General features: G+C 37.3%; 1 protein-coding gene across 7 annotated transcripts in view; it reads left to right on the top strand.

The window, feature by feature from the left end:
- The window catches only part of TMX3 (thioredoxin related transmembrane protein 3), a 52,590-nt gene that overhangs the window by 9,360 nt on the left and 20,411 nt on the right, over positions 1–22,819 (top strand). For 6 of the 7 annotated variants that reach the window (XR_011472167.1, XM_070420442.1, XM_070420443.1 and 3 more), the window contains 11 exons: positions 5,180–5,225; positions 6,580–6,660; positions 8,875–8,974; positions 9,956–10,033; positions 12,691–12,757; positions 13,723–13,821; positions 14,768–14,825; positions 15,014–15,067; positions 15,835–15,891; positions 19,648–19,777; positions 21,304–21,372. Coding sequence is in view for 6 of the 7 variants with exons in the window: in XM_070420442.1 (XP_070276543.1) it covers positions 5,180–5,225; positions 6,580–6,660; positions 8,875–8,974; positions 9,956–10,033; positions 12,691–12,757; positions 13,723–13,821; positions 14,768–14,825; positions 15,014–15,067; positions 15,835–15,891; positions 19,648–19,777; positions 21,304–21,372 (839 nt within the window). In the remaining variant the exon portion in view is untranslated. The remainder of the gene's footprint in view (positions 1–5,179; positions 5,226–6,579; positions 6,661–8,874; positions 8,975–9,955; positions 10,034–12,690; positions 12,758–13,722; positions 13,822–14,767; positions 14,826–15,013; positions 15,068–15,834; positions 15,892–19,647; positions 19,778–21,303; positions 21,373–22,819) is intronic. The other variant, XM_070420445.1, reaches the window with a different exon arrangement.

Below are 22,819 nucleotides of genomic sequence, written 5' to 3'. Positions count from 1 at the left end.
CTGAAGCAAACCTCTAGCTTTAAGAAAAGGGACCAGGAACTGGTGTGTGCTGAGGACTGCCCTCTGCCAGGCATTGTGGTAGATGCTTCATTCATTTTCTGTCCTTTACTCCTTGGATATTGAATAATAAACCTCCACTCCTCTCCCAACCAGCATACAACCTGTGAGGCTTGCTTGTAGATTCTGTGACTGCTTGACTCATACAAACAGCTTATTGAAAAGTCATTCTTTTGTTCCAGTGCTGTAGAGTAAGCATCCATTCAACAGGTATTTGATGAGCGCTTACCATATTTCAGGATATGACAGACATGTTCTAGGCATTGGTGATACATGAGTGAGCAAAGCAGACAAAAGTCTCTACTCATGGACCTTACATTCTTAGTGGGAGAGACAAACAGTGACCAGTAAACTTAAGAATATTGAATGGGACTATTTAGTGTTTGATGTCAGTGATGGATGCATTTTTCATTTTATTATAGAATCATGGAGATGTTTTATGTGCTATGAAGAAAGAAAAATTTATCTTCTTAGTATCTAAAAAAAGTTGATAAATATTCAATAACTATTATCTAGAGATTACAAATAGTTCTTTTGCATATAATTCTTAAAGTTTCCTTAAATACTTCAGGGCAACTTCAGTGCAGGTAGTTTCATAGAGCTTAGAATCAGAGGTAAACAAATTGAATTTGTTTTCCCAAGCTAGCTGCCAATATGATTCCATGTCTAACTCTAGGATACTAACAGATTGGCTATTTCATGGGTAGCTCTTCCATCCCCCTAGGTGGCTATCAGGCAGTCACGGAGCCAGTGTTTCTCAATGTGTAGTCTGCATACTACCTGCATTAGGGTTACTTGGGTTGCTCATATAAACTCAGATTCCAAAGTTTACACCAGCTCTACTGACTGAAAATCTCTGAGATTGGGTCATGAGAATCTATTTTTACATGGACTTCAGGTGATTGTGCTGCATGCTTAAGCTGGAGAATCACAAAGTTAAGTATTTTGATGGATAGTTATTTATAGAACCTTGATTTGAGTGGGATAGGATTATTCACTGGTCAACTGTAGAATACCTCATAGAGTATTTGTGAGGGTAGCTTATTTCTCAGTCGTGCACATACTTGCAGTGAGTGGAAGCAAATGCCATCACACTCCGTCCAGCAAATCTCGGTATAGAATTCTTGAACTAGAGAAATTTGAACTATCATGATTTATTCTGCCCTGTGGTTTTGTACCAACAATTTTTTGATGCATGGTGTCAACTAGTACTGTAACCAAATAACATTAAAAATTTGTGTAATGTCCAGTGCGAATTCATATATGTATTTTAGCTTCTCTCTTTGTACATATCCCTTCAACAGTGAGTGCTAAAAGTATGTCTTGTTTGGAATTTTAAAAAGTTATAATGTTAGCTGCAATGATGTATTGATTTTTATTATGAAACCACTGAAATTCTGTTTATTCCTCAACCTAAGTTGAGGAATTGTGACAGTTGTATGGTAAAGTTCATATTTTACCTCTCTCTGATTTATAAACTTGCAATGACATTCGGCCAATAACATTTGTATTCTGATTCCTTGTTCACAGATTATATTTGCACTAGTGATATTTGGGGCCAAATAATTCTTTCTTTGGAGGGAGAAGGAGTTCCTATTCATTGTAGGATGTCTAGAAGTAGCACTGTCCCCTTACTCCCAAGTTGTGGCCACCAAATAAGTCTCCAGACATTGCCCAGTGGCTCCTAGAGGTCAACCCTCCCCCCAATTGAGAACCATTGCTATATTTTATTCCCTTTCATGTCAGACACATAGTAACACTAAATGTTAAGAAAAACAGCATTTTTGAGCTGAAAAGGACTTTAAATTAAGTTCAGCTCTTTACTGCTCCTCCCTCCCATTGTATAGATGAAGTAATGGAAGGTAATTAGCAGTGAAATGACTTTTAGTGATTTCAGTCACTGAATTTAGAGGTAAAATTAGACCCAGAATCCAAGATCACCATGAATCCACTGCCACGCTTGTCTGTCCCTTCAAGTTTTCATTTCAAAGAGAAAATAAAAAATAGCGGTTTCACATTTCCCCTCAATTATGATTATTTAAAATGATAAGTTATTCATGTTACAAATGGATTCTTCAAGTTGTAAAGGAATTAATCTTAGATTTCTATACAAACTATTCTCTAATAATGAAACCAACAAAAAATGTAAATTAAAGCCAGTTATAAGTTTTCTACACATGCTAATGCTTATTAATATCATCTGTACATAGAATTATCAGCAGATAATTAAAAGTAAAGTCGGGATCAAGAATAGAAAGGAAATGGACCTAGCATTTGAGGATCTCTGTGTGCCAGATTTTCTGTTAGATTCTTTTTTACTTGTGTTCTCACGGTAAAGTCGCACCCGTAACCCTACAAGATGAGTGGTATCTTTAGATGGGGAAGCAATCAGAGAACTTAACACATTGCGGACCAGTAGTTTTATTGCTAGTTTTACCCAGTGGCCAGATAAGTTTCTATTGAACAAGTACAAAAAAGGTTTCACATAAATGTTAAAGGCACGCTTTAAAATTAAATACCCATTGCATTTTGAAGTTATTTATTAAATGTTCTTACAGGCTAATACCTTTTTAAAGTATGATACTTTGTAAAACACTGTGTAATATGAAGTGAGAATTCTCATGATTGTCCGCAATTTGTTAATAAATTATTCAGAGCTGCGCAGATGATAAATGAAGTTGGAATGCTAACGTGGGTCATTATATGTGTATAACTCATGCTTTGCTTGTGTGCTTTTATAAATTATACAACCATTTTCCTCAAGGGAAACCTAAGTTTGAAGTTTTAGGGATCACTGTCAATTGAAATTCTATCAGAAATAAAGATATGATCAAGGAGCAAAGGGACTGCAGAGTGGGTGGTATTATAATCTCCAGCTTATAGCTGGGAAACACTGAGGTCAGGGAAATGAAGTGATGGGGTTAAATTTTTCTGAAGCCTATTGTGAGAAACAACACCAAGTTACAGAATACCACCACTATATTTTCTTATTTGATTGCATATTTCATTTTTTCAATTTGATTTATATATAAATAAATGTTACACTACATTGTATAAGGAGTTGCTAGTGGGATGTGTCCTCTCAATCAATTATGTTAGTCTTTACCTTTGGCAGTTTTTAATGAGCTCTGGTTGAAGGTGATGCGGGCTTGTATTTATCTGCCTTAATTTGGAATGAGAAGTATTAAGAACAATACTTTACTCACATAATGTCTCCCAAATCATTTCTTTTTAAAATTTATTTTATATATTGATTTGTAGAGGAAGGGAGAGAGAAACATTGATTTGCTATTTCACTTTTTTATGCATTTATTGGTTGATTCTTGTATGTGCCCTGCCTGAATATTGAAGCCGCAACCTTGGCATATTGGGACAACGCCCTAACCAACTGAGCAACCCAGCCAGGGCCTCTCCAAATCATTTCTTTGTTTTTACTTGGAAGAAGGCAATCTCTATAACAGCAGTCTTCAATTAGAATATACTTGACAGAAGTAAGTCCTGAATTAGAGATGGCCCAGATAAATTATATAATTGGTCTAAGTCAGGGGTGGGCAAACTTTTTGACTCGAGGGCCACAATGGGTTCTTAAACTGGACCGGAGGGCCGGAACAAAAGCATGGATGGAGTGTTTGTGTGAACTAATATAAATTCAAAGTAAACATCATTACATAAAAGGGTACGGTCTTTTTTTTTTTTTTAGTTTTATTCATTTCAAAGGGGCCGTAGTTTGCCCACGGCTGGTCTAAGTTCATATGACAGTTCAGAAGCAGGACCTGCATCTTCAAAGCCTGAATCCTTATTTTTGTTACCGCTTCAGTTGCGTTGCCTCTAATAAAACCCACTTTCTGGTTCCCCCCTCCCCATGTTTAAGAGAGAAGCTTTAGGGTTGACAGAGATTTTGGATGTTATTTTGCCACAAATTTGCTTTGTCGTTATTCTTGTATATTGGTAAGGAGTGATTTGAAACCAAAGGTTAATAATTACTAAAATGATGACAGGTAAACCAGAACCCACGTGGAGACATAGTTTCCTTACACCCAGCTGTGATAATAAAATATTGTGGGAATAAAAAAAATTAACAAATGGAGAGATCAGTAAATACAGTGTACTTGTATAGTCCTGCAAATATATTGTATATAGTCTGTTAACTGAGAATTGTTACTTTTTCTTTACTGTTCTAGTTGCCTTGAATCTGTGAAGGATTAGTATTAATTTACTATCATGATTTCTATAATTCTTAAAGCCTTGAGTCTCTATTCTTTGCTTGTACTTGTTACTATTTCTTCTTTCCTTTAAAAAGATGCTACTGTACCAAATGTATCTCATTTGAACTTGAGGATCTATCTATATATATAAAAGCCTAATATGCAAAGTGTCCCCTTGGGAGTTTGACTGGGGAGTTCGATCGCTAACTATGATGTGCGCTGACCAACAGAGGGTGGTGCAGAATGAAGGAAGGCCCCAGCTGGCAGCCTCTAGGGACCCTACCCATGCACGAATTTTGTGCACTGGGCCTCTAATTTTAGAATAATCTTTGTTGTCTGTTGGAATTATTCTAGGTTATTACAAAAGCAGAAACTTCTAAAACCTTTTGGATAAAGTTGATTTTTAGATCATATACTGACTATAGAAATTAAATAATTTTGCAGATATGACTGTTTTTAAAGGTAAAATGCAATGCAGTTCTTTTAAGACTCAGAAAACATTAAAGGAAGAGATGGGCCCTCCCACCTACCCACCCTTTTTTTAAAGAAATATTTGTGCTGGAAAATAAGTCAAATGAGAAGTGAGACTTTATTTATATGTGTTTATTTATATATTTTAAAACAAAAGACTATCTTTTTAAGTACTTTAGAGTCAAAATTTTAACTATTCTTTTGGCACTTATTTCTTACTTTGTCATAGGATTTTGTGTAGGGTGTAGGTTAGATTGTTAAGTAATTGTTTTGTATGAGAACGTCATGTTTTTCTTTTTGTGAGTTTATATTCTCTTTAGAGGTAAAACAGCATATCTATATAAGTTTGTATAAACATATATGTTTTTTAAGTAAAAAGGCTCATTTATGACCTAGTTTCTCATTTTTAAAAAAAATTTAGAATTTTTATTCTTTTTCTTATCAAGGCATTGCTTCAGAGTTTGGAGTTCGAGGTTATCCAACAATTAAGCTGTAAGTTGAGTGTTGTATGTTTATATGTGTATTTTTATTAGTTCACTCTACTTACATTTTATTAGATTAAGTCCTAGTACTTTCCATGGAGGAGTGAAGTTTTGGGTTCAGTAGTTCTTTCCAGGGGCAGGATGTGATCAAAGGAGAGGGACTGCATCTTTATGCTTGTTTTTGTATTTAAGTGAATGTGCTGTTTACTAAAGGCTGATACATTAAACAAGATTTGACTGTGACAGGCCAGTTGTCTACTATATTTTATGAAGGACAAGGTAACAAATCCTAGTTACAGAAGGTCTTTTACCCTTGAGCAGCTCCAGAGTGTATTCTGCTTTGTCATGTGATTCCTCTGTCTCTAACAGATTTTACTTTCTGTAATTATGAAGGATATTTCATTAGAGTGAAAGAAAGAGGATCAAATTTATAGATGTTAATTGTAATCTGTAGTTGTTGATCAAATATAACATATAGTATATATGTTGGAAGAAATGGGGTAAGGATTCTAAAGGGTTTATTTTATAATTATCGTTTTACTGAATTTTCTCAGGCATTTCATCCACTCCTTATTTTGATAATATGGGGAGTGAAATTGTTTTAAAATTTATTTTTATAATGAAGTAAGTTTTTTTTTCACTATTTTAAAAATTTAAATTTCAAAATTTGAGTAATTTTATTTTTTTATTCTTGGGTTTGTGTTGACCTCCCACCTTCCCCCACTTTTTAAATGTTTGCTAAACCTCTTTTACTTTCTTGTGTTAAGTAAATTATCCTTTCCATTCTTTAATTATAGATATTCTGTTGTGCTATCACAATCTTTTTTTTAATTCTTAGTTGGACATGTAATTCATTGGCAGGCTTTTAGAAATTACCTAATTTTCAATAAGAGATGTTTTTATGCATTGCTTTACTCTATAATCTTGGAGCACCTTTCAAGTTACTATGATATTGTAGGGCTTAAAATTTGTTTAATCACTACCAAAGTCCTATTAATTCCCTGGCCGTTTACTTGCCTTTAAAAAGAGAAAACAGTGAGAATTATAATGCTTTGACCAGTGCTTGACCATGAATGTGTAGATTATTCATTATTTAGAAGACATAGATGCAATGCAACTATCAAATATACAGTAAATTATTTTCGTGTAATTTTAACAAAATACAGCCTTTTTCTTTATATTTGGAGTTGCTGGTCCCCTGAAGCCAGTTGTCTACTATATTTTATGTGGTTATGCTATTTCTTCTCCATATTCCATTTACTATTTTATATACTGTAATTTTATATAATAATATTGATTGATTAGCATTAAATATTAAAATAGTTGAAATAATCCAAGCTTTTTTCTTTTGTTTTCTTTTTAAGATTAAAAGGGGACTTGGCATATAATTATAGAGGACCACGAACTAAAGATGATATTATTGAGTTTGCTCACAGAGTATCTGGGTAAGTTTTTACTAGAAAAGGCCTTTAATATATGGTATCAATCTTTGAAAATTAAATTATTTTTATAGGTCATTATTGAAGGACTTAACCTGAATAAAATTTGTCTACTTATTTATGAGCAAAGGTAAGGTTACATAGACTATGCAAAGAGATTCTTTAAAAAAAGACAAGGGGGAGAGCTGTGATACTTATTAATCTCACATTTAAATTTATTTACAGTATCGAAGACTTTTTCTCCCAATTTTTAATTGATTTTCAAAATTTGATTACTTTTAATAACTTGGTGAATCTTAATTTTTATTTTATTATACTTTTGCTTTTCTACTACCTGGCTTACATCATTTTATTTTTATTGTTACCTGGTTTTAAAGTTTCATAAGAAACCTCACAATATTATTGTTCTGAATAGACTTGGGCTTTTAATCCCTAGGCTGTGATGATGGGTAGTGCTTTGTAGATACAGCTGAAATACTTTCCCTGATCTATCACACACTACTTTATGCCAACTCTAAGGTATTACTACACATTTTGCCTAGAATGTGACATAACTGAAACCTATGTGCTTCCATAAGCATTTCCTGTTGGTTTGAAAGCAGTGATCCTATATTTTAATCTACACTTTGCTCTGGGGTATAAAGAAAGTTGTTGTTTATTAAAATGATTATGTGCAACTTTTTGAAGAGAACATTCATCAAGATAGTTTAACCTATATTGACTTTAAAAGTATAGGCACTTTCTTATGAGTTTGACAGGATATATTATATTGATAGCTTTAAAGTAAATTGAAATATTGGGATGGATTTGTTGGGTGGCATGATTCTCTCTGTTTTATATTATTTGAGGAAAGGCAAAGAATTAGGAATGATCTTTATATAGTATAGTTTGCAAAGCTTATTAATATAATTTTCACTGTATTTTTACATTGATTACACATTTGTCTATTTGCTTTGTGAGTAAGTAAGTTTTACAATAACTTTATATCATATGAGGGGATTGCTAGTAGGTTGTACTTTATTCCCTCATAATTTACTTAGTCTTTATGCTTTAGCAATGTTTAATGTTTTAGTTTAAGCTTAAGAAGGGCTCTCCTGATGTAACCAGGGGTGACTCTGTTGCAAATGAAATTTCAAGAGTTGGTTCTGGAGTTACATCAGTTACCAGTTAATTACTCAAGTAAAAATAGGAGCTAGAGTAGAGTGATGCAATGCAGCTAAAGAATTGTATGTTTTGAAAATGTGTTTGCCTTTGGAAAATGTGTTTTGTTCTTTTTGCAAATTTTGAGAAGTAAAAAATCTCATAATATAGGGCACGTTTAAAAGAAGACTGTCTCTTTTAGTTTTTTAATAATATTTTATATGTGGTATGTTTTGTAATAACCTTTGATGTAATCTCTTAGTCTTGTTGGGTTTGACATTGCTTATATAATAAAATCTTTGCCCTAGCCGGTTTGGCTCAGTGGATAGAGCGTCGGCCTGCGGACTGAAAGGTCCCAGGTTCGATTCCGGTCAAGGGTATGTACCTTGGTTGCGGGCACGTCCCCAGTAGGTGTGCAGGAGGCAGCTGATCGATGTTTCTCTCTCATCGATGTTTCTACTCTCTATCTCTCTCCCTTCCTCTCTGTAAAAAATCAATAAAATATAAATAAATAAATAAATAAATAAATAAATAAATAAAATCTTTGTTCCATTTGGTTTTCTCTTTATGAGTTTCTTATGTACTATTATGACTACTATTTTCCATTTTATTCTTCCTAAAAAAAATAGCATACTTATGAAAACTTTTAGATTTTAACCTCTGTAGGGCATTTTAAAATTATATAGCAATTAAATGAACAGTGTAAGATGTAAATATTCTTATTATAGTATCAGAAACTCCTGGGATAGTATTTCACATATGCTTGTGTGAATGATCTTTTGGAAAAAAAAAATACTCTTATGTGGATTGCTTGTTGAATATTGGCTAAGATGGTACTCTATTTGAAACTTAATATTTAAACTGATAGATTAAATTGTGGGTGCTATATTTTTATTATATGGGTATAATAGTGGTCATGGGCTATAGTTTTATTAGATTAATGTGGATTGGGTGATACACTTAAAATGCAGTTAATATAGCACTTAAACATTATAAATTTAGATCATATAGGTAGGATTGATTTGTTCTGTCTTTAGTTCAAATGCAAGTTCATTTTTTGTTTTTGTTGTTTTCAAACAGAGCACTAATTCGGCCACTTCCAAGTCAGCAAATGTTTGAACATGTGCAGAAAAGACATCGTGTATTTTTTGTTTATGTAGGTGGAGAGTCAACTTTGAAGGTAACAGATGACTTTATTTTTTAATACAAAAGTTTACCAAAGACTCAAACTTACTTCACTTTTGTTGGACATACTTTAGCTCAATCTAAGTATTTTTATAATAAAAATATTTTCTTATATATCCTCTATAGTGTTTGCCTTCATGAAGCAAAAATAAATAAAAAGTGGGCAGATGTTGCCTGCCTTGGTATTTCTTTTGTTATTGACCTGGTTAAAATTTTTAGCATTTTGAACCTTTGAGACTAAAAAGTGCAGTTTAAATGTAAATTTTTTAAAGGCAACATATCATTATCTTAAATTATTTTATATGTGTATATGTGTGTGTATGCACACACATTCCTTCCTATACTCATCAAATTAAATTAATAAATATGAATTGAGCTTATGTTGTACTTAAACTATTTGGAAGAGTTTGAAAGCTCTTAATTACAATGGTCTTTTGCCATACAAACAGCTTATTTTATTTGCTTATAGTCTACTAGAGGCCTGGCACACAAAATTCGTGCACGGGTAGGGTCCCTAGGCCTGGCCTGCAATCAGGGCCAATCTTCCCCGGCTGCCAGCAGCCGACAACCCCCTGCCACCGCCGGTCACCCTCTGTGTGGGGGGCGACCGGTGGGGCAATCGGGGCCCTGCTCTCACCTGCCTTGACCTGGCGCGTCCGCTGCAACCCACCCCCAGTTCCCCGTTCTCCATCGGGCGATTGGAGCCTGCCAGCCGGGGGTAGGGAGCGGGGGGGCAGCTCCTGCATTGAGCGTCTGCCCCCTGGTGGTCAGTGCACGTCATAGCGACTGGTCGTTCCATTGTCTGGTCGATTTGCATATTATACTTTTATATATAGATCTTTTCACATAAAAGGACTTAAGATAGCAGATTGTTGTATACTAGTTAGTGAATGATACAACTTGCTCTGATTGTTAATGAAGAATTAATTTTGGTCTTAATATTTTAAAGTCACCTTTTTTGTTTGTATTTTCACAGGAGAAATACATAGATGCTGCTTCAGAATTAATTGTATATACATACTTCTTTTCTGCTTCAGAAGAAGTGGTTCCTGAGGTAATATTTAAAATTAGACTTCAATAACTTAATTTTAATCTTTAACTTATTACTTGATTTTATCTGTAAGATTTATTAACTGTGATTTGTGTGGAAACAGTAAACATGTTCAATTGGTACCAGATTACTTATTGTTAACAAGCAAATATCACTAGATTGATAGCATTTACAGATTTTATTTACATTAGTTTTTTTTCTTTAAAATAATAGCAGCTGTGAGAGGTGATATTCATACCCTTAATTGTTATTCATACCCTTAATTGTTTTGAAAGTAGTAGATTTACTTATGTATGTCTGTAGAATAAATGACTACTTCTTAGCCTCTAATCTTGTGCCAAGCACTGTGTAAGTTCTGGATTGATGATGAGCCAATGCCTCAGACCCTGATAAGATGGAGCTCACATTCTCCTGGTGGAGGAAGTGGACTTCATGTTAGCATTGCAGGTGATCTCCTCTGTTGGGTCTTCAGACTGAGGTAGTGATCCTTAGTAAACAGATCTATAAATAGGATATCATAATCACTATCTATACCAGCCATGGGCAAACTACGGCCCGTGGGCCGGATCCGGCCCGTTTGAAATGAATAAAACTAAAAAAAAAAAAGACCGTACCCTTTTATGTAATGATGTTTACTTTGAATTTATATTAGTTCACACAAACGCTCCATCCATGCTTTTGTTCCGGCCCTCCGGTCCAGTTTAAGAACCCATTGTGGCCCTCAAGTCAAAAAGTTTGCCCACCCCTGATCTATACTAATAAAAGGGTAATATGCTAATTAGACCGGTCGACTGGACATCTTCCAGACATCTGACTTCCTTCCAGACAAAGCCATGGTGGCAGGGGCCGAGGCAGAGGTGGTTAGGGACAATCAGGCCAGCAGGATAGCAAGCAGTTAGAGGCGATCAGGCCGCCGTGGGGGAGCAAGCAATTAGGGGCACAATCATGCCAATGCGGGGAGCAAGAAGTTAGGGGGCGATCAGGCCAGCAGGAGAGGGCAGTTAGGGGGTGATCAGGCCGGCAAGGGAGCAGTTAGGGCGCAGTCAGGCCGACAGGCAGAGATGGTTGGGGCGATCAGGCAGGCAGGCAGAGGTGGTTAGAGGTGATCAGGCAGCCAGGCAGGTGAGCGGTTTGGAGCCAGCGGTCCTGGATTGTGAGAGGGATGTCTGACTGGGATCAGGCCTAAACCGGCAGTTGGACATCCCCTGAGGGGTCCCAGATTGGAGAGGATGCAGGCCAGGCTGAGGGACACTGTTCCCCCTCCCCACCCCACCCCCCACCTGTGCACGACTTCCATGCACCAGGCCTCTAGTAAAAATAAGGGAGCAGTGCATTTGTGAGGACAGTTAGAGGTGGGATGGCTGCTCTAGATTCCTTGATCAAGAAATGTCAACCTGAGAAGAAATAGTTGAACTGGGACTTAGATAATATGAAGGAGCCATGTAGAGATCTGTGGCCAGAGGAAACAAGAAGCAGGGAACAGATACTACAGGTGCCCACAATGAGAACCCACCTGGCATATTTGGGAACAGAGTAGTAAGCCAGTGTGGTCTTAATGCAATGAGAAAGGAAATAGCAGGTAGGCAGAGGCCTGTGGAGGCCTTGCAGGTCATGGCCAATTATGTGATCAGTTGAAGTTGGTGAAGGACTTGGTCTTATGTTCATTTTAGGAACATTACTCTATGCCAAGCGCAGAATGAATTGGATAGTGATGATAGTAGGTCCCAAGATCAGTTGAACTCTTGAAGTAATATAAGAAGTTTGGGCTTGGAGGTTAGTTAGTAAGAGAATCAGGGAGAAGTGAAAGAATTGTTGTGCTTGGGAAATAGAATTCTTTGTGCTTGCTGATCTGGAGGGCAAAGGAAGAATTAAGAATGACTTTAGGTTTTTGGTTTGAACAGCTGGGTAGATGGTGGTGTTTTCATGAGCTTTGGGGCTATTGCCGAAGGAAAAGGTTGGGGAATGGGGTGGGGGAGGGGAGGGCATGAACAAGAGTTTTGAATTGTTCATTTTAATTTGATTCAGCATATTAGATATCCAAGTACAAGCATCAAATACACAGTTGGGTTTGGGGTCTAGAGTTAAGTTTGTGTAAATAAACTCCTTAAACATTGGATGCAAAGTTTTAAGGAAGTAAGGGATCCCAGGACCTAATGACAGCAAAGGAAAATGACCAGAAATAGCCAGTGAATAGGAAAACAAGTTGAGTGAGGAAGCCAAGAGAAAAACTGTTTAAAGTAGGAATGTTCAGTGTGTAAGATTCCGAGGTAAAGCAATGTAATCATCGCATAGCCCTGGGGTGGTGGGGAGGGACGGGAACCTGCCTGTGCTGACTAATGCCTTAGGCCCTGCTCTTTGGCCACTTCACAGTGCCCCTCATCCTTTCCTTCCTACATCTTCAGGTCTGTTGTCCACTCTAAGAGTATTCCATTGTTTCCACTAGAGCAACCAGGGCACTATGCCAGGTGATGGGTATATAAAGAGATCAAACCCAGTCCTTGAATGAACTTGGGATTCACTGTGCTCTTTTTAAATAATTGTAACAGTTTGTCATTGTTAGGTGTTTTTTCTCCTTTCCTGGCATCCTTTAATAATCCTGAAATCATAGCTACAAATTGAAAAATTTTAACTAAGATTGTTTACACATCTGATCTTTGCAGTATGTGACTCTGAGGGAGATGCCCGCCGTACTTGTTTTCAAAGATGAAACTTACTTTGTTTACGATGGTAAGTTCCCAAAGGTTTAGCTTACATAAAACATTTTAACATTGAAATGCTGTCTCTCTTACAGTATTTGGGTGTTGATGAAAGATTTTGTAAATGTAACTGCTTCTTACAACTGCCATAATCTACCCAGTTAGTTGAATGACTGACTGACATATTTTTCTTACCCTTCAACTTACTGTTCTTTCCTTCTGGGTTGTGGTTTTGAATGTTTCTTTTATTTTTATTTTTTGGTGAGGTCATTTACCTTTTTCAGAAGTGAACCCTATGCAGTTTCTATACATTTGTTTGAATTTTCAAAATTAATTTTTTAAAAAGATATATTTTAGACACAAAAAAAAAGTGAAGAAATATAACATCCTCAATAGTGGTGACGTCTGTATGTTCTTGCCTACCACCACCTCTTCCTGCTCAACGGAAGCATCCACTACTCAGCATTGCTTCCTTGAAGCAAACACTCAGCCTGGCTTTAAAATATTTTTATTATGTTAAACATACACAATAGTAAGCAGAATGCTAAATAATAAATCCCTACATACATACCCATCACCCAGATGAAACAGGGACCAACCTCTTACCCACATTTGCTTGAACAAGTTTTCTCTTCAACAAAATTTGAAGTGTTTGAAGGCAAGTCCTGGTGGTGTTTAATTATTGTGTGCTTCATTCCGCATCTCTTAAAAATGTGGCCTTTTTTTGTTTAGGTAACCACATGCTGTTATAGCACTTAACAAAGTTAACAGTAATTTCCAGATGCTGCTCTGAGGTATGCAGCAAACTCACTGTGAAGCATTGCTCTGTGCATCAGACCTTTACTGCATCTGTGTGTTTAGAATACACCTCTATAAGTGGAATTTATGAATTGAAGATTATGATTCTGGCATTTTATACATATTGCTGGAGTAGAATATTGAAAACATCATAAAAACATATCTACACTATAATTATCAAATTTCTTTTGTTTTAAGAGTATGAAGATGGTGACTTGTCAGCTTGGATCAACAGGGAGAGGTTTCAGAATTATCTGACTATGGACGGCTTCCTCTTGTATGAACTTGGAGATACAGGTAGAAATATACATATAGCTCTCTATTACTGCACAGAATTTCTCCTTGATTGATCTGAGAAAATTAATTTTAAGCTCTATTTTAAAATATGTTTTTGTTTACTTATTTATTTTTAGAGAGAGAGGAAGGGAGAGGGAGAGAGAGATAGAAACATCTATGAAAGAGAAACAATGATCAGCTGCCTCCTACCCCCTATGGGGGATTGAGAAATGGTTGCTTTAATAGCACATGTATATACCTGCTTTGAGCCAGAAACTGTCCCAATATTTTGGTGCATGTAATCTCATTCAACTCTCCCAGTAACTTTGAGATTTATACTAGTTTCTAAAGTAAGATGAAGTTACTGAGGTAAATCATACAGCTAATAAGTGATAGTGCTTCACCATTGTTCTCCAAGGCAGAGAACATAATAGACACTGAGGGTCATGCTGCCTTCCTAGAGAATATCAGAGATGAATGGGGTTTATATTCTGTGCAGGGTTAAATAACTTTGCTTCAATTTTATTCTGTGTATTATTACTGGAAAGTAGTGACTTGTGGTACCGAAGGGAATAGCAATGTAAAAATTATTCTCCTTATACCCCGTTCTTTTAGAGCTACAGTAATTAATAGTAAGTTTTGTTTATTGACTTATTTCTTACGGTTTTTGTTATTGAAAGACTTCTTATTTTAATCATTTTGTGGGTTGTATGAAAAATACAATTTGTGTATGTGAACTATTAAATATTTACTGTTGTTTAATTATGAGGATGGGAGCTGGGAGGGAACTTAACACTTGGAGTCCACTAACTCACTGATTGACTCTACTGAGTGTAACGTGTGTGAGATAACTGGAATTTAATTCTAGAAGCAATGTTTACTAATTCCCCATTCACAGCTGCAATAATAATTGAAAAGTCTGCATAATGAGGGTTATTGAATTTAGATATGTTTTTCTTAATTTCAGGAAAGCTTGTGGCTATTGCAATTATTGATGAGAAAAATACATCAATTGAACATACCAGGTAAAGTGCCTTGAAATCGTTTTAAGCTTCCAGTGTCACCTAACTCAGACTTTACATGGCTTCAGATAAACTTAATATAGAGTATCTTTTCCTGCAGTTTTAGATCAAGTGGCAGATGAGATGTTATAGTGGAGTAATTATATATTTCAAGTGAAAAATGAAATATTCATGTGTTTGTTGTTCTACAGATTGAAGTCAATTATTCAGGAAGTTGCTAGAGATTACAGAGATCAGTTCCACAGGTAGGTGCTTGCACTCAGGACAATTCCTCTATTTTTGTTTAACTGTGTTTTGTACAATTAACCAAAAAGACTAGTATTTCATACTTCCCAGATGAATCAAGGAGCTGAGTGATTGCATTTCTGTATGAATTGTCTAGACTTGAAGTTTGTTGATATGTCCCCTCAACAAATTTGCAACATACCTGTTTCTTGATAGGATTTGGGATAAGTTTTGCAGTAAGATGTACGTAGGCTCATACATTTGAGATAAAGGTAAATGAGCAATCTCGAGTCAGATAGACAAATGATGCTTATAACAGAATATTAAAATAAGTGATATTTTTGCAGTGTGCTAAATCATTCTATTTGTTGCTGGCATGAGATAGTCAATATAAACTTGTTATATTAGTTAGTTGCTATTCCCTTTTATTGCATCTTCTAATGAGGTATCAGTGACATATACTTATAAATGAGCCATCTTTTGAGTAGTTCTCTTGTTGGGTGTGTAACTTTTCTTAAACATGTTGTATAGTTTGAAAGACTTATATTGCCTTGAATTTAAATATATACAAAGTAGAAATGTCTTAGAATGTGTTTGATTTTACTTATGTGTATTCATATCTCAGAAGTCTGTAGAATTCACACTCTTCTACATTTATTATATGTAACTTACACGTTAAGCATTTATTTACATGCTTACCAAGTTCCGTTCTTTTTTTGTACTAAATATTGCTTCCTCTCTCTCTCTCTTTTTCTCTCTCTCATTTTTGGTTATTGTTGTTGGTTAGGGATTTTCAGTTTGGACATATGGATGGGAATGACTATATAAATACCTTGCTGATGGAGTAAGTACTAAATGATTTCCTATCAATTCTGTCTATTTTTAAATTTCTGTTTTTTAGAGACAGACAGAAGATCTAATCTAATGCACACAATCTCTCAATAAATACTTTACATTTTTAAGTCTACATTTAAAACTTTTATATTTTTCTATACTAAAAAATGTCTTTCAATTGAGTGTTAATAATTTATAGTTTTGAAAAGAAGCATCATTCAAAAACATACAAAATTTACAGTTTCACTTAATACACACCTTACCTTAAGTTCAATTTCAGTGAACAATTTAACTTAAGAATTAATTTTTAACATTCAAGAATTAATTATCCAAAAGAATTTATTTTAACAGACTAAAATAGTTTTATAGGGAAAATGTGCAATTTTAAAATAACTTTATCAATTATATTATAATGTAAAGATCTGAAATATTACTTCATAAAGTTGTTATTAGGAACATTTGCCATACTTATTTTGAATTAATGTTTCAAATAAGAACCTACTCAATTCAGTGGACATCTAGTGAGTAGTTACGGTATATCATATACTGTGTTTGGCACTACTGATGCAAAAAAATGAGAAAATTAGTGTCCCTGTCTTCAGATGCTTGTAGAAACCTAAGATGTCTTCAGATGACCTTGTAGAAGTCTTTAAGAAATTGCTTTGCTATACTATCTCCTAAAGGGTGATGCTCTATCATAGAAATGCATTTTGAGTAGGATATTTACTATATATAAAGTAGGATCTTTGATACCACCATTTCTAATAATGGCCTTCGAGGCAAGCCAACACATTGATTCAGTTCAGTAGCATTTGCAAGAGGCCAAAGCAGTTTGGGTCCAATAAATAACTGCTTGCCCAGGACAATATTCAGAATATGTAGAGATGGAGAGACTACCTTCATGAGAATTATTTCTAATACAAGTTGTGAGATAGTAGAATTTTTGAGCTATAGTTGTGGTGAAAGAACAACAATAATCTCTACCACCAACCCCTTATAGTTTGGGGTGGTTGGTTTCTCTCTTATTCATACTATGCTTCTTTTGGTGGTGTGTTTTTTTTGTTTTGTTTTTTGTTTTTTAAGGAGAGAAGTTATATAGTGGTGGTATATAATATAATTGAAAGTCCATATTGAGCACTTACCTGTGACCAAGGCTGAACTGAGTGGTCAGTCAGTAAGGTATAAGTACTGTAATTATCTCCATTTTATATAGGTGAGGAAATTCAAATTTCTTAGAAGAAACTCAAAGGTGTTAAATATGCCAAAGGATGCATCAAATAAGTTAGAGATCCAGTTCTCAAATTCACATCCCTCTTGCTCCAAAGTTCTTCACTACTGTAACATTAACATTGACACATAAATCAGTGGAACTTTTAACATACGGCAAATACATATTATATAAAACAAGAGGCCCAGTGCATGAAATTCATGCACTGGTAGGGTCCCCAGCAGCTGCTGGCCAAGACTTCCCTCCCTTCCCCTGGTTGCCTGCTGCAGCCACCATCACCAGCCTGGGACTCCCTTCCTTCCCCCGGCTGGCCCTGCCCCCTGGTTGAACTCCGGGACAAACTCCCGGTTGAGGAGACAATTTGCCTACTACGCTCATAGCAACATTGATTATATTTTTTTTCTCAAAATAAATATGATACTATCAAATCTTTGGTCTATTAAATTATTTTGTATTGAGTTTTGTGAATATATAGTTTAAAGGAAATAAAATGAGTTGTTATCTTGCAGTATTACTCATATGGAATTTAATTACACAGTCAGTTAACCATTACCTAATAACAATGCTGGGAAATAAACCACCTTGAAACCCAATGGCTTACAGTAGGAATCATGTATTCTCTCTCCCTGGTCTGGGCTTGGCTGACTGGCTGGGCACAGATAGATGTGGCTTCAGGTCTGCTCCACATGTCTTTAATGCCCTTGACCTTGGAAGGATATTTCCTTGGGAATATCCTTCTCATGGCAGTCACAAAACACAAGAAAGCAAACCCAGCAATGCAGACACATGTCCAGCCTCTGCTTTGTCAAGTGTGTTACCTACCTGTTGACCCAGTCATGGCCCTGCCTCAGTGTCAGGGGTCAGATGAGCATGTTTCACCTTACCTTAATGGACAAAGGGTGTGGCTTAGGGAGGGATAGAGAATTATGAGCAACAAAGTAATCTCCTGGACTTAGTTATTATTTGCAATAATTAGTGGTGTAAATTCATTTTCTCCTTTTGCATAACACTTTTATATAGACATACAGAGAACTGTAAGCTAATGTGTAGGTGACATACAAAATTACAAGCCTTTTTATACACACACACACACACACATATATACTAGAGGCCCGGTGCACAAAATTCATGCACTGGGGAGGTGTCCCTCAGCCCAGCCTGCACCCTCTCCAATCTGGGATCCCTCTCACAATCCGGGACTGCTGGCTCCCAACCACTCGCCTGCCTGCCTGATTGCCCCTAACTGCTTCTGCCTGCCAGCCTGATCACCCCCTAACCACTCCTTTGCCAACCTGATCGGTGCCTAACTGCTCCCCTGCCGGCCCAATTGCCTCCAACTGCCCTCCCCTGCCATCCTGGTCCCCCCCCAACTGCCCTCCCCTGCAGGGCTGGTCACCCCCAACTGCCCTCCCCTGCAGGCCCAGTCACCCTTAACTGCCCTCCCTCCCCTGCAGGCCCGGTCGCCTCCAACTGCCCTTCCCTGCTGGCCTGGTTGCCCCTAACTGCCCTCCCCCGCTGGCCTGATTGCTCACAACTGCCCTCCCCTGCCAGCCATCTTGTGACCACATGGGAGCCACCATCCCATGCCCGCTGCCCAGAAGTCCTCCGCAGCCTGGTGGAATGCTTGCCTTGTCACTGTTATTAAAGCTTTTATTAGATATATCCTATCTAGTGAAAGCTTTAATATGCAAATTGACTGTCACTTCATCACAAAGATGGCAGAGCCCATAGCCACAAGATGGTGGCGCCCAGTCCTCTCAGCCCCACTGGAGTCCCCCAGTCCTGGGGGGTGAGGCCGCTGAGAGCAGACAGCGTTGAGCAGCCTGGCCGTGGCGACGTGGCAAGCGTTCCACCCGGCCGTGGAGGGCCTCTGGCCAGGTCGGGCGTGGAACGCTTGTATCGTTGCAGGCCGGGCTGAGAGGACACCCAACCCCCCCCACCCCCTACCCCAGTGCACGAATTTCGTGCACTGGGCCTCTGGTATATATATAGTAGAGAAACATTTAAAGCAAAATTCAAAGTAATCGAGAGTTTGACAGAACCACAATCATGGTGAAACAATTTATTCACTAGGGTTTTCAAAATATAAGGCAGAAAAAATACACTGGACACATAACACTTTTATATAGACTAGAGGCCTGGTCATATCAAAACTTACAATATGGATAGATAGCCAAACAAACATAAAATACACTTGGGTTGTATGTGATTAACAGAGATGGTATTTAACTATATCTGTAGCAAGGAGTAATATTACTCAGAAATTGATACTTTGTACATAATTTTTCTCCTTAAGTTTAATTATGAGAACTCAGCTGTTTTATATTATATGTAGCATGTTCTTCATGTAATCTTAATTTAGCTATTTTTCAGAATTGATGCAAAATTTGAAATTTCGTGTAGTCAAAAGAAGGCAAAGCTATTAATACAGCTCCCTCTTTTTGTATTATAGTTACATATATAATATAAGCAAATATCAGAATGTTTTTTATCTGTGTGTTTATGTGGATATTGATTTCTTTGTTTTTCTATTTCCAGTGAATTGACTGTCCCAACTGTAGTTGTACTGAATACTTCAAACCAACAATACTTTTTACTAGATAGAGAGATCAAGAATACTGAAGACATGGTCCAGTTCATTAATAGCATTTTGGATGGCACAGTAGAAGTAAGTTGTTCACTTTTGTTTGAAAGGATGATGACAGGAAATGGAGGAGAAAACAGTTCTTCTCTGATTCTGAAAGGCACAGTCAGTGGCAACTGGGGAGAGGGGAGGCCTCCCCTCTATACCCTGCTTCTTTCACATTGTGGCAGATTCTTCGTGTCACGACACTGCTGAGGGGTGGAAATAAGGGTGATTTGGGGGCATTTTTGGTTTTTTTGGTGATTGGGAGGTGCTTCTGGCTTTAGAGTCAGGGTGTAGGGATGCTTTCATGTGCAGTGCATGGAGCTGTGCCAATAGTGAACTGTCCTGGTTCTTAGAACCTTCCTGGAGTCCAGAGCATGATTGGTTAAGTTATTTGGATTGGTTTTCCTAGAAAACCTGTTAATAAGACCAGTTTCTTAAGAGATAAGGAAATATATTGAGAATTAGAGCCACAGTGGAGATTTCCATATCCTATAAAATATTTCTCAGAAATAATGAACGAGAAGTCTTAACTTTTTCATTTTCTATAAATCTTACTGGAGTGTTTTTTGGATTGTTTCAGCCCATTATAGAGGGTCATGAAACCACATCAGCAGATTAAATTAGAAAGAAATGAGTCTTCTATGCTTCCATGAAGTTTAGTTATCTTGTTTCAACTTTACACAAACTTTATATGAAAGTTGGCTCACAGAGTAGCAAGTATTTCTACTGTTATTTAGAAATAACAGTAGGGATTTTATATTTCTGAAGGTAACACCTGTTGGAATATAACTCACCTGTGTGTGTAAGAGAGCCCTTCTATTTATGGGTTAGTGAAACCCAACTCAGACTATTAACAAAGAGGTCTCACTGGCTCACCTGGCAGAGAAAGTCAAGGGATGGGGCAGACTTCAGGGGTGACTGAATGCCATGAATGTGATTGATTTCCATCAGGAATTTTTCTGTAAAAGCCTTTTGTTACTCTTTTCTTTATTTTTATTTTTTTTAAAATATGTTTTTATTGATATCAGAGAGAGGGAAGGAGAGGGAGAGAGAGATAGAAACATCAGTGATGAGAGAGAATCATTGATTGGCTGCCTCCTGCACAGTCCCTATTGGGGATTGAGCCCATAACCGTGGCATGTGCCCTGACTGGGAATCGAACCTTCACCTGCTGGTTCATGGGTCTGCGCTCAACCATTGAGCCACACTGGCCAGGTGGCACTCTATTTTTTGAGCTTCATCCTCAGGGAAAATGTATACAGTAGCAAAGACCCCGGCAGCATCTAGAATTGAATAGTGTCAGCTAAATTCAGAAATGGGGCAGGCCTGGACTTGGGGGGATGTTAGTAGGGAGGATGGATTCACAGAGTCTGTGTCTACACAGGGAAGCAGGGGAAGGTAAGCCAGGGAAACAGGGCATGCTTACACCTGGCCCTTCAGGTGCTTCATGCTATCCATCCTCAACCCTTGCCCTCAACCCTGGACCAGCATTTGTAAGATTACCTAACAGAAAATTGAAGTAATAGTACTTAACAGTGTAATTGTCTTTTTCTGTTAAATTTAAGGCCCAAGGAGGTGATAGCATTTTGCAGAGATTGAAAAGAATGGTATTTGATGCTAAATCTACTGTTGTGGTAAGTTGTGACAGTTTGCTTAATTTTGTTGATAATAGACAGTATATAGGTGTATAAGTTTTTTATGTCTAACTAAGGTAAAATCTGGGATTTGAAAGGATTAGGTAAAAATATTTTCATTTGCTAGGGAAGAACAAGTCTGTGTTTACATTAAGAATTTATGTTCATGGGTGGAAATTGTTTCTCTGGTCTCCATCTCTTTGTGTTTGGTGAGTAACTGCCATTCAGAACCAGTGAGCGTGACAGCGGTGTTTTCCAGTCTTTCCTCCCCGTCTCTGTAAGTTCTTGGATCCGAACCCTTCTTGCTTAGAGCTCTCAGAAATCTTCTTATTACCCAGCTTTGGCTCAACCAGCTTGAGAGTAGAGGCCTTCCTGAATCTGGTGGAGCCTTACGTTTGGCTCTAGTTGCCTGTCTGGATCTACCCCCTGCATGTTTTCATTCATTCTGGCCAGTACAGCTGACCTTCTCTTGGTGAGAGATAAGTTCTAATAGTTTTACTCCGTGCATTCTTCAGTTTACCAGTAGTGACCTTCTTTACCTTCCTATTGACACCAATGTGGATTGGCCCTCAGCACCTTATGTCCAGCCGCTGCTCTGACGTCCACTTGGTTTTCTCATTTCCTCTTGCCGTCTCCAGCCTTTTCTTACACCACTGCACAACTGATAGCACGAGAATAGTCTGTCTTGATCACTTTCCTTCCCCTCTCAGTGATGCACATCCAAGTCCTCTTTGCATCTCCGGTGCTGTCTTCCTGCTCTTTGCTGTGTCAACCTCCCTGCTGTGTCATGCTGGTGCTTACACCTTACCATGCCCAGCCGCATTCTCACTCTTGCTTACATTTCTGCCTCAAAACACCTTAATTTTATGAAGCTTTCTTCTGTTTCCTCAATCCACAGTGCCCTTGCACTTCTCTGAATTTGTCTACGTGGTTCTAAAGAGTTAGTCACTCAGAATGTACTGTAGTTGAAAACCTAACCAGGGAAATTGCTTTTACTTTTTTGGGAGCTGAGGAGACAGCAGATAAATTTACAGAAATTATTATGTGAATGTGGCCTTACTACTAATTAGATAAGTACGAGTATTAAAAATGTCATGCGAAAGCAATGTGTTACACCTTCTTTATGGTAAATAGCCTTCCCAGTGAGCCGAGTTCTGGAGCCAGGAACACCAGCTGCCAAGCACACAGGAGCCATCACACAGACCTTTGTGGTTCATATGAGAAAAAGAAACGGCATAGAGCATTTGGTGCGTTTTCTACTGCCCGGAGCTGATTACACTCACACACACACGAGATAAAATTTCTATCTTTTACAGTATTTTTACCATGGTAGTTACTGCAGAAACATTGACATTGAGCAGATTGGACAGCAGCAAGAGAACAAAACCTGTAGTGGTTTTTCATTCATTCATGCTGTTTATGTATGAATGCACTTGAGGGGACTGAG

This window comes from Myotis yumanensis, unplaced genomic scaffold (genome assembly GCF_028538775.1).
Source record: "Myotis yumanensis isolate MYYU_CA2020_CCGP unplaced genomic scaffold, mMyoYum1.0.hap1 SCAF_7, whole genome shotgun sequence".
Taxonomy (NCBI): Eukaryota; Metazoa; Chordata; class Mammalia; order Chiroptera; family Vespertilionidae; genus Myotis; species Myotis yumanensis.
Note: the sequence above shows the minus strand (reverse complement) of the source record. Positions and strands in the feature narration are given on the sequence as shown.